The 12,309-nt window shown below is 49.2% G+C and overlaps 1 protein-coding gene across 3 annotated transcripts in view; it reads right to left on the bottom strand.

Annotated features, from left to right (window-relative positions):
* The window catches only part of NPAS1 (neuronal PAS domain protein 1), a 104,318-nt gene that overhangs the window by 39,033 nt on the left and 52,976 nt on the right, over window positions 1–12,309 (bottom strand). For 2 of the 3 annotated variants that reach the window (XM_053401877.1, XM_053401876.1), the window contains exon 5: window positions 2,241–2,330. The exons of the other annotated variant lie outside the window; for it this stretch is intronic. In XM_053401877.1, the coding sequence (XP_053257852.1) occupies window positions 2,241–2,330 (90 nt within the window). The remainder of the gene's footprint in view (window positions 1–2,240; window positions 2,331–12,309) is intronic. 3 annotated transcript variants of the gene reach the window in all.

Below are 12,309 nucleotides of genomic sequence, written 5' to 3'. Positions count from 1 at the left end.
GTCTTCTCTTCTCATGAGGTGGCCAAAGTATTGGACCCTCAGCTTCAGGATCTGTCCTTCCAGTGAGCACTCAGGGCTGTTTTCCTTCAGAATGCATGCGTTTGATCTTCTTGCAGACCATGGGACTCTCAAGAGTCTCCTCCAGCACCATAATTCAAAAGCATCAATTCTTTGGCAATCAGCCTTCTTTATGGTCCAGCTCTCCCTTCCATACATCACTACTGGGAAAACCATGGCTTTAACTATACGGACCTTTGTTGGCATCAGCTTGCCACCCCCCCAAAAAAACCTGCAATTTAGGATAATGCAAAAATCAAAAATTGCTTACTGCTGCGAGGTCGCTCAGCAAGCAGGGTGGCACCTGGGACAACAGTGGGAGTTCGGGCAATGGCAGGCAGATGTTTTTGAGGGTACAAATAGGGTTAAGAGCTCCCTTCCCTTAGGGCAAAGCACCTTTTCCAGGGTGCTTTGCAGGGAAGATGCAAAAGGGGTGTGTGGAATCTGGGGTTTGCAATTTGCTCCCGACTTCCTCCTCCCAAGGTCTCCTGGAAAACATGCGCGTGGTGGGATATGGCGGGGGGACGACGACGACGCTCTTCTCTTCTCCCTCTCTGCTAGCTGCAACCCATCAATCGCAGCTCAGAAGGAAGGCCGATCATCAATTATCAGACAAAGCATGTTTAAATTGCATCGTTTGTAGCAGAGATAATTACCACGATTAATTATTCATGCGGCAAGGACTGTGAAGTGTTTATTGGGGGGGGCCTGGAAATCGGCAGGCCAGGAAGGGGAGCGATGTTCTCTGTTGGGAGGTGGGACCCGGAACGCTGAAAAGCATGTGGAGAGCACACCACGCCAGGAAGCAAAGGGTGACGTTGGGGCCGGGCGAAGCCTTCGGCTCAGAAGTCTCTCGTGCAGCCAAGCCCAAGGAAACATCCTGCGGAACCTGGAAGCTCGCACTCTGGAGCTTGAGCACACGAAGGCAGCCCAATTTAAGGGAGAAAGAGAGTGTCCCCAATGCACCACATTCTCATGGATCATAGAACTATAGTGTTGGAAGGGAACCCTGAATGCCATCTAGTCCAACCCCCTGCAATGCAAGGAATATGCGGCTGTCCCTTACAGGGATCACAGACATACATCTGAAGGCAGCCCTGTTTAGGGAAGTTTTTAATGGCTGGTGTTTTATTGCATTTTTAATCTTTGTTGGAAGCCGCCCAGAGTGGCTGGGGAAACCCAGCCAGATGGGCGGGGTAGAAATAAATTATTATTATTATTATTATTATTATTATTATTATTATTATTATCCTTGCGAAACTAAGGGTGTTTCCAAACCGCCCAATTTGTTGAGCATTCATCCAGATTGGTTTGCAGGGAGATCCGCTACACTGGCTATTTAATGAGCCATCATTCTGATTTCTTTGCAAGCGGAGAGTTAAACTGCTGCTGCATCAGAGCAAGCGTTATCCCACACTTTCCCATGCACCTGCCTTTAGGCGTCATTCTGGGTAGCTGAGATCATATCTCACTGCATTTTAGAAATTTTATTTGTATGTATACTTTTTTTTTTGTCAGATTAAAGTTGCATTCTTATTCATTGCACATGTTTCAGCAGCGTTTTATGTCCATTTTGGGGGGCTCTTGCCCAATCCTGTTCCCTCTCCCAGAATCACTTGTGGAGTCCTAGATCTCTGGCCGCCAGATGTTTCTGAGCGCAACTGTGCTGGCTGGGGCGGATGAGAATTGCCGTCCAAAACAGCTGGAGGGCACCAGGTTGACAAAGGCTGCTTTAGCACGTCTGGTCTCAACCTCCTAAGCTAAACAAGTCAACTTCCTTTATGCATGGGCAAAAAGGACTGCCCTCATGAGGACTAGACACATGCGCGCTCTCGCGCTCTCCCTGTTAAAATGGCAGCAGAAGTCTGCAGAAGCTTCCAGCTATGCATGCTTAGAGAATACCATAGTAAGCAAATTATGGGTTGGCTGCAACCATTCCTGCCCGTTCCAGCTGCCCAACGGTATCTGGCTGCAGCCCGCAAAGTATTTGGGAGCCTGTAGATTCTCCACCTTGCAAACGCCGCAGAGAATAATCTTGCCTGTTCCCAGCGCAACCCCCACCCGGCTGCATAATACTCATGAGCTATACATCTGGCCGCATGAGTGGGGTTCCCCCCCCTCTTTTATTTCCAGTCTGTGCATGTATTATTCACGTTTTAGCACACAGCTCACACAGCTCCTACCTGCGAGAGCCCAAGGTAAATAGACACCGTCTCGGAGATGTAAAGGAATTTTCCCTCCTGGTTCAGTGCAAACACAAACCCATCCAGAGACTGTGGAGAGAGAGAGAACACAGAAACAACATTTATATTATATAGATGTGTTTCCCCACCCCCCACTCCAAAGAATACAGGCTGCTGCTTTTGCCAAGCAGGGGGGGGGAAGGTGGAAAGAAAGTTATGTGTCACACCAACACAGCTGGTCCAGGTGTAGGGAAGATTCCCAAATTAGTATTATTATTTTATTTATTAGATTTGTATTCCGCCCTTCATCCAAAGATCACAGGGTGGTTCACAGCATAAAACCTTGCTGCAAAACTCCCAGGGCATTACGTCATAGGGACTAGAAACTCTACCCCAAATCAAACCTTGGTAAATCCAGTTCCTAATTTGGTTTAGATCACTGCAGATGGTGACAGCAGCCACGAAATTAAAAGACGCCTGCTTCTTGGGAGAAGGGCAATGACAGGCATCTTGAGAAGTAGAGATGTCACCTTGACAACAAAGGTCTGTATAGTTTAAGCCATGGTTTTCCCAGTAGTGATGTATGGAAGTGAGAGCTGGACCATAAAGAAGGCTGATCGCCAAAGAATTGATGCTTTTGAATTATGGTGCTGGAGGAGACTCTTGAGAGTCCCATGGACTGCAAGAATATCAAACCTCTCCATTCTGAAGGAAATCAGCCCTGAGTGCTCACTGGAAGGACAGATCCTGAAGCTGAGGCTCCAGTACTTTGGCCACCTCATGAGAAGAGAAGACTCCCTGGAAAAGACCCTGATGCTGGGAAAGATGGAGGGCACAAGGAGAAGGGGGCGACAGAGGACGAGATGGTTGGATAGTGTTCTCGAAGCTACCAGCATGAGTTTGACCAAACTGCGGGAGGCAGTGGAAGACAGGAGTGCCTGGCATGCTCTGGTGCATGGGGTCACGAAGAGTCGGACACGACTAAACGACTAAACAACAACAACAACAAATTTGGTTTAGTGTCCAAACAGATCCAGGGAAGCAACCCAATGCACTAAAAATAGGGTAGCTTTAAAACGATTGATCAGCGCAGATATTAACTGTAGCTTAAAATGAGCCCACTGATTAATTAATGGGTGAGACTGGATCTCGCCAGCTTCCAAGCTGGATGGAGAACAAAAAATTGCAGAAGGCCTCTTCCTTCCTTCCTTCCTTCCTTCCTTCTTTTTTTTAAAAAAAATATATAAACTGTTATCTGCCTCGCATTTAAAGATGGGGACGGGTCTCTCTCCTCCTCCAGGGATGATTTTGCAGCATGCAAACAGTGTTAGAAACTCAGCAATAGAAGCCAGCCTCCAAACAGCACCTTAAACCTAGGTTGCGGTCGCCACAAAGGAATGTCTACTTGCAAGGGGTTTGGACTAGATAGTTCTCAGGGTCCCTTCCAAAGCTACCATTTTACAATTCTATGATCTCTGCTACATATAGCTTGACCGCTGCTTGCTCTGACAACAATTCACTTGTCCCTGTATGCAAGGAGCAGAGACACACGCCATGGAAAAGGAACTGGTATTAACTTTAATACCAGTTCCATTTCCATGACATGTGAAGGAAATCCGCCCTGAGTGCTCACTGGAAGGACAGATCCTGAAGCTGAGGCTCCAAGACTTTGGCCACCTCATGAGAAGAGAAGACTCCCTGGAAAAGACCCTGATGTTGGGAAAGATGGAGGGCACAAGGAGAAGGGATGACAGAGGACGAGATGGTGGGACAGTGTTCTCGAAGCTACAAACGTGAGTCTGACCAAACTGCGGGAGGCAGTGGAAGACAGGAGTGCCTGGTGTGCTCTGGTCCAGGGGGTCACGAAGAGTGGGACATGACTAAACAACTAAACAACAACAACATGGACTAAGGAAGAGGTTTTTAAACTGCGGTGATCAGCCTGGCACCCAGAAATCTCCACGCATCCCCAATTGGACCCGCACCAGTAGCAAAACGCACCTGACGCCCTGGGGGATTTTGAACACTGCAAATATGCAAACATATTTAAGTTCAGCTCAAGTAAGCAAAATGGGGGTGGCAGGCGGGGATAAATTAATTTAAAACAGGAAGCACCTTCAGATTGGCTGGCAGCCCATATTAAAGACGTACCGTACTTTTCTGTGTATAAGACGAGGGTTTTTTTTTTACTCCAAAATAGTGTTTAAAAATGGGGGTTGTCTTATACACAGAGCGTGGGTAGTGAGGACATGTGACTGCCACAAGCTTCAGATTGTCATAGGCGATTTGGCTGGCGATTGGTGGCTGCAGCAAAGACTGATTTGTATTGGGTGGTGCCGCGGCAATTGTGCGTGCAATTGTCGGCCACTGCTGGCGATTGGGCAGATGCTTTTTGGCTTCTGCGATGCGAGTGATTGTCAGCACCTATCCACTGGACGCGGGTGGCGCTGTGGGTTAAACCACAGAGCCTAGGACTTGCCGATCAGAAGGTCGGTGGTTCGAATACCCGCGACAGGGTGAGCTCCCGTTGCTCGGTCCCTGCTCCTGCCAACCTAGCAGTTCGAAAGCCGTCAAGTGCAAGTAGATAAATAGGTACCACTCTGGCGGGAAGGTAAACGGCGTTTCCGTACACTGCTCTGGTTCGCCAGATGACCTGGAAGCTGTACGCCGGCTCCCTTGGCCAATAAAGCAAGATGAGCGCCTCAACCCCAGAGTCGGTCACGACTGGACCTAATGGTCAGGGGTCCCTTTACCTTTATCCATTGGGTTAGTGATTTACTGCATCCCCCCTCCCCCCCCGGAAAAGGTCCGGGCAATCCTCCCCCAAAAAAGATCAACAAGTAGGGGGGCGTGTTATACACGGAAAAATAAGGTATGTGCAGAAAACCTGGCAATGGCAGGCTATGAAGTTAAGCTGTTGCCTTGCACAGAGACAAACCATTGGCCCATATATAGCTAGGCTTGGCCTGCTCTGGCCAGCAGCGACTCTCCAGGCGCAGGCCTCTTCCACAACTTTCCCATGCACCACAGATTGCTTTTCATGAGGACTGAACCTGCAACCTCCTGCAAAGATATGCGCTCCACCATTGAGTTAGTGACTCCTCTAGCACCAGGTTAGTAGGGACGTCATGGGCTGTTTCTGAGTGGATTTCCCTCTCCCACTCCTGACTCCCAGGCTTCACCCCCCAAAGATGAAGTCAGACACCAATCTGCATGTGATGAAGTGGACTCTCGTTCACGGAAGCTTGTTAAACTACAATAAATGCGCCCGTTGTTAAGGTGCCTCAAGGCTCTTTGTCGCTTCTGCCAAAACGGGCGGCATGGCAACACCCCGGGAACGCTATTTGCTACAGAAGAAGTACCCCACAAAATAGCTGCTTGCAAGAGCTGGGCAACATCAAGACTAGAGCCAAGTCAATACCAATGGACAAAAAGTCACCCAAAGCGGTCCTGGAATTAAGACTTCCTAAGAATATTAGGGTTCGTTTTGAGCAAAAAGGCATTCCTAAACCTCATCGTAGCGAAGGCAGGCTCGGAAGAGTAAGAACAGCAGTTGTCAGTATAGCATAAGACCCTTACCCTCCGGGTCGTGGGTTCAAGCCCCACGTTGGGCAAAAAGATTCTTGCATTGCCCAAGGAGGTTAGACTAGATGACTCTTGTGGTTCCTTCCAACTCTATGTCAACCAACCCATCTCAAACCTTTACTGGCATATAGTCGAGGTTCCAAAAGGTTCAGTACAATAAAAACGCAGCAGTATCTGCATCTAACAGTTAAAATACTGTTGTGCGTTCATGGAAGCAAGAAGAATTACCGACGAAAGAAGAATGGAGGATGAAATTGATGGACTATGCAGAATTAGATAAACTTTGCCTGGCGCCTTCATTATACGCCTTTAGGCCCCAGGTGAAAATGTTCCTCTTCAGCCAGGTCTTTGGCTAACATCCTATATCCTGTTAAATGTGTTTGTTGGGAGGGTCCTTTTGTTTGTTTGTTCTTGTTTTTATTATGCATTTTGTCTGTGTTTTTTATTTTGCATTTTCATACTGTGAGCAGCCTTGAGATCTACAGAGCCAAGAACAGAGGACCTATTTGATAAATGAAAATAAATAATGAGAAAGCCTTGCAAATTTGCTTTGTTCCCACAGGGTCACAGAACCTAGTCTCTCTCTGGTCAGGGTTTGGGTTACCTTGACACAGAGTTTTGACAGAGAGCTTTTGTGGGCGTATTTTTCTTTTAAAGCTCAGAGTACACCTTGCATCCCAACAGGGTCCTCTGGCCTCAGAAACAGATTTGAAAGTGCATGTAAACGTTGATGTTATTCCTCCCTAACTAGATTTGTCTACTTTGCTATTAAAGCTACCTAGAGTTGGTGGCGATCTTTACCTCCTGGGGGAGCGAATTAACCCTGCGCCGTGCAAAGAAATACCGTCTTTTTCGCTCTATAAGATGCACCAGACCACAAGATGCACCTAATTTTTGGAGGAAAACAAGAAAAAAAATATTCTGAATCCCAGAAGCCAGAACAGCAAGAGGGATCGCTGCGCAGTGAAAGCAGCGATCCCTCTTGCTGTTCTGGCTTCTGGGATAGCTGCGCAGCCTGCATTCGCTCCATAAGACGCACACACATTTCCCCTTACTTTTTAGGAGGGAAAAAGTGAGTCTTCTAGAGCAAAAAATACAGTAACTTATTTTGCCTGCCCTGAAGCTTACAGCATTCAGCTTTGTTGTGCGTTGCAGTGTTTTACTGTGACAAGGAAGAAGAAGAGGAAGAGGAAGAGGAAGAGGAAGAGGAAGAGGAAGAGGAAGAGGAAGAGGAAGAAGAAGAAGAAGAAGAAGAAGAAGAAGAAGAAGAGGAGTTTGGATTTGATATCCCACCTTTCACTCCCCTTCAGGAGTCTCAAAGCGGCTAACATTCTCCTTTCCCTTCCTCCCCCACAACAAACACTCTGTGAGGTGAGTGGGGCTGAGAGACTTCAGAGAAGTGTGACTGGCCCAAGGTCACCCAGCAGCTGCATGTGGAGGAGCGGAGACGTGAACCCGGTTCGCCAGATTGTGAGACTACTGCTCTTAACCACTACACCACACTGGCTCTCCGGAGGACAAGTTCCTTTCCGCTTTCTCCAAATTGAGCATAAATTTTATGCACCTCCGTGTGGATTTAAGATCTGCACAGCGCCTAAAGAGGCACCTAGAAGCAGCTGTTTAAAAGTGCAGGAACATCTGGAAATTCCCTGGGCAAAGAGGAGACAAGGCAGCAAACCCTCTCTGCAAAATAAGGAGCAAGAAAGCCCTGAATATTTGTGATGAGCAAAGACCAGACACACAGAGAGAGCGCAACCTCTTCAAGGTTCATCCAGGGAAGAAAGCCGAATAAGGCCGAGAGGGGGAGGGGAGAAGAGCCACAGCCAAAAGTTTTTTCCCCCTTTGCTTTTTCACCCCCCACTCCAAACTGTTCCAGAAAACAGGAAGCTGCTCCCCAAGGAGACACAGGACGGAAGCCTCAGACGTCCCCTTTGAATCTCGCCATGGCAAATCTCAGCAAACGCCAAAAAATGCCCAGTTTTCGGGTCCCCGGCCAAATCCCTTTAAAGCTGGATGATGATGTCCTCTCCTAAGGCAACGTTTGAAGCAGTTTACGAAACCGGTCCCAGGGCAGTTGGGCAGAAACGACTCTGCGAGCTCCAAGGGGAGGACTTTGGGGGCGCAACGGTGAGTTTGCCCTCCTTTCGTTTTGCAAAGTCCGGGTGATAAATCCCTGTAAGGAGGGATGAATGTTAACCTGCCCCCTCTGTGGCTGCAACAATGCCCAGGGCTGGAAAGAGGGATGGGGGCCAAAGCCGTCGCCACTCCCAGGGCCAAAGGACATGTTATATGACAACTTGTGTACTGGTCCCAGGGGGATGTGGAGTATGGTGGGGAAACGGATTTGAAGCATGGAAGTGGCTCATGTAACCCTTTCCTCACCTTCTTTGCCCTAAACTCAAAATCAGCTGCTTCTCCCGCCCCCCCCCCCCCGGTTCAAAAGACATTATTTGCCCTCAAGACATCGATTCCATAAAACATATTTTGTTGCATTGTGCAAAATATGAGCAAGCCAGGGCTGAACTGATACTACCCTTGCTGGTACTTTCCCAGGAAAATCAGAGGCTCACTATGTCAGGTTCCTATTGATACCGGACAAATGCTAGAACATTAGCAGTGGCAAAGTTTTTATCGGTGGTTGCAAGAACAAATAATCCCTATATTCTGAACAAAATGCTTGTTTAACCTGGAGGTAGGCTGTAGGAATTGTGTATTGCTTTGTAATGATTTGTTGGGTCTCTGGACCATAATAAAGATTGATGATGATTTACCCTCACAAGCACGCATTTAAAAAGCTGGAAATGGGGAGTCATCGCCATTTGCACAGGAAGAAGTTAAGCACCCCACTTTGCTTCTCCACCCTAGATTGCCTGTTCCTGAAGAAACTTCTCATTCAAAATAGACCGGGGGGGGGTCTTTTAGGGCACAACACATTTGCCTTTGAAATGTAGTTTCACTCTGAAAGGAATTTTAAACAAGCAGAAGTTCGGCAAAATTTCTAGTCCATACTATTGCCAGGATAAGCTAGAGGATGAATCAGCAGTGCCTAATGAAATCTTTGGAGCCGTGGAGAAAGGGGGTTTTCCAACTGGGGTGGGTTACCCTGGTGCAAAATTCAGACTCCCAATATTGCTTCACACCCAAAATAAGTCAGATGTGCTTTCACAGTCGGCATCTCTCAGATGAAGTGAGCCACAGACAGTGTCTTGTCCCGTAATCAAGTAGCTTTGTCTTCCTCTATTCTGCCTTGCTCAGACCCCACCAGGACTCCTGTGTCCAGTTCTGGGCACCACAATATGAGGAGGACATTGGCAATATGGGGTGTGTGCAATGGAAGGTGACAAAGATGATCAAAGGTCTGGAAACCAAGCCTTAGGAGGAGCGGTTGAGGGAGCTGGGTATGTTTAGCCTGGAAAGGAGAGGAGATGTGATAAAGGTAAAGGTAAAGGGCCAGTCTTCCCAGACTCTAGGGTTGTGCGCCCATCTCACTCAAGAGGCCGGGAGCCAGCGCTGTCCGGAGACACTTCCGGGTCACGTGGCCAGCATGACGAAGCTGCTCTGGAGAGCCAGCGCCGCACACGGAAATGCCGTTTACCTTCCCGCTAGAAAGCGGTACCTATTTATCTACTTGCACTTTGAGGTGCTTTCGAACTGCTAGGTTGGCAGGCGCTGGGACCGAGCAACGGGAGCTCACCCCGCCGCGGGGATTCGAACCGCCGACCTTTCGATCGGCAAGCCCTAGGCTCTGTGGTTCAACCCACAGCGCCACCCGCGTTGTGATAGCCATCTTCAAATATCTCACGTGGAAGATGGAGCAAGCTTGTTTTCTGCTGTTCTGGAGGGTAGAACTCGAACTCATGGCTTTGAGTTACAAGGAAGGAGATTCCAACTAAACGTCAGGAGGAGCTTTTTGACAGTGAGAGCTGAAGGAGACAGTGGAACAGTCCCCCACTGGAGGTTGTGGACTCTCCTTCCTCAGAGGTTTTCTAAGCAGGGGTTGGATGGACATCTGTCATGGATGCTTTAGCTGAGTGTCTTGCTTTAGCTGAGATTTCTGCTTAGTATACCTGAAGGAGCGTCTCCAACCCCATCATTCAGCACGAACACTGAGGTCCAGCGCCGAGGGCCTTCTTGCGGTTCCCTCCCTGCGAGAAGCCAAGTTACAGGGAACCAGGCAGAGGGCCTTCTCGGTGGTGGCTCCCGCCCTGTGGAAAGCTCTCCCACCAGATGTCAAAGAGAAAAACAACCACCAGACTTTTAGAAGACACCTGAAGGCAGCCCTGTGTAGGGAAGCTTTTAATGTGTGACATTTTAATGTATTTTTAATCTTTGTTGGAAGCTGCCCAGAGTGGCTGGGGAGACCCAGCCAGATGGGCGGGGTACAAATAATATATTATTATTATTATTATTATTATTATTATTATTATTATTATTATTATTACTGCTGCAGGGGTTGGACTAGATGACCATTGCCGTCCCTCCCAGCTCTACAATTCAACGATTCTATGAGCCTCCTCCCCAAAAATAAAAATTCTGGAGCTTGCACTACCAGAATCCCTGTCCTGGGGCATGGGGGCTCTTCTTAGCCCCCCCCCCCAATCTCTCACCCTCTGTCTGCCCTGCAGCAACAATGCCTCTTTATACCAACGGGATATATTTGCACAATTACGACGTTTCCCCCACGAAGGAGCCCGGGTGGTGGGGAGGGGTAGAGGAAGGGAGAGAGGGGAGAGAGAGAAAGAAATAGCAGGAGATGAATGGAACCGACAGCCACGTTAACGTTCCAGCACGTTAATTACTGCTGACAGATAAAATTGCTTTTTTTATCATCATCAAGTGGTTTCGATGTGCCGGCCGGAGGTCATTGCTGTGGCAATTAAATGGTTGACACCACATGACGGGAACGTCTCTGCGGGGGGTGGGGGTGGGCTGCAAACAGTGAGGAAGAGAGGTATGCCTGGATCAATCCCTAGATTTCATTTTGCCAGATTTTCAGCACATGCACATCAAGAAAAACATGCTTGGCGCAGGTAGTAAAAGTAGCAGAAGCAGGGGAAGAGCAGTTTGAGAGAGAGAGAGAGAGAGAGCAGCAGTGTAAGCTGCAGGTTCTGGGGGCCCCTCACTGGGCGAAGGAGCCCTCTGTGGGTCCCCTGCCCCACACATCAGTGAACCAACCTCCCCGCAGCACTTCTGAGCAAACAGGCTGCACTACAGGTACATATATTCATTAATTCAGACTTTATTGGCATAATGGGTAAAGACCACTGGGTTCTGTCTTGCTCTCTACTGCCTGCACTGGCTGATAGCAGTGTCTCTCTGGGGTTTGGGGCATGAACCTGGCTGGCAGCGTCACCTGGAGAATCCGTGTAACCATGGTGCGCTCCCATTGCTCTGTCCCGGCTCCTGCCAACCTAGCAGTTCGAAAGCACACCAGTGCAAGTAGATAAATAGGTACCACTCCGGCGGGAAGGTAAACAGCATTTCCGTGCACTCTGGTTTCCGTTGCACCAGAAACGGTTTAGTCCTGCTGGCCACATGACCTGGAAAGCTGTCTGTGGACAAACGCCGGCTCCCTCGGCCTGAAAGCGAGATGAGCGCCGCAACCCCAGAGTCGCCTTTGCCTGGACTTTACTTTTTACCTTTATCTTTTTACTTTTACCTACCAGGGATCAAACGGCGTGCAAGGTCCCTGAGCCACGGCTCATGCCGGCTGGGGCAGATGGAAGCTGCAGGCCAAAGCACCCAAGAGCCCCCAGGCCTGAGGATGGAGGGATTGTGCCAAAGACTTCACAGGAAAGAGGGGCTTCAAGGAAGGGTTTGGAGGAGCTGAGAGGAGAGGTCTCCTGAAGCACCATTTCCCCATCCAGCAGGTGAGGAGCTGCAGGACCACGGACAGCTCCAAACAGGCAACTTGCTCAGCAGAGTCTGAGAGCACAGAAATCTCTCTCTCTCTCTCTCCCAGGCTCTGGGCCCTGGCAAATCCTTAAAGGACAAACCACTGAGAAGCTTCATTTGTGTCATGAACTGGCAGGACAACAGGAAGGAGAAAGAGGATCTGGGAGAGGGGTGTAGCTGGGACTTGGGGCACAAGGGGGCAAGCTGGGAGACGGGGAAGGTTGGTGTAGGAAGCTACTCACGGGGTGATGGAGAATGACGAGGGGATGGGGACCAGTGCACAGGACCCAGAGCCAGAGCGGTCCCTGTCTCCATGAACACAAAGGGCTCCGAGGCACAGGGAGAAGCAGCGGATGGGGTGCTCTAAGAGGCCGAGCAGGCAAGGACCTGCAGGCCAGCTCACCAGCTGAGCAATGCAGCTTGCTAGCTCTGGGAGGAAGTCTTGATGGATTCTAGGCAGGTGTTTTGAGGAGGCAACAAGGAAGCAGCAAGGGGGAAAGGATACAGGAGCAGAAAGATCGGTGGGTCAAGCCCATGGTGGTCCTGGAATGTAGGAAGATAAGAAGAAACCTGCTGGATCAGGCCCATG

The sequence above is a fragment of the Podarcis raffonei genome, chromosome 8, assembly GCF_027172205.1.
Source record: "Podarcis raffonei isolate rPodRaf1 chromosome 8, rPodRaf1.pri, whole genome shotgun sequence".
Lineage (NCBI taxonomy): Eukaryota > Metazoa > Chordata > Lepidosauria > Squamata > Lacertidae > Podarcis > Podarcis raffonei.
This window is presented reverse-complemented; position numbering and strand designations above follow the sequence as displayed.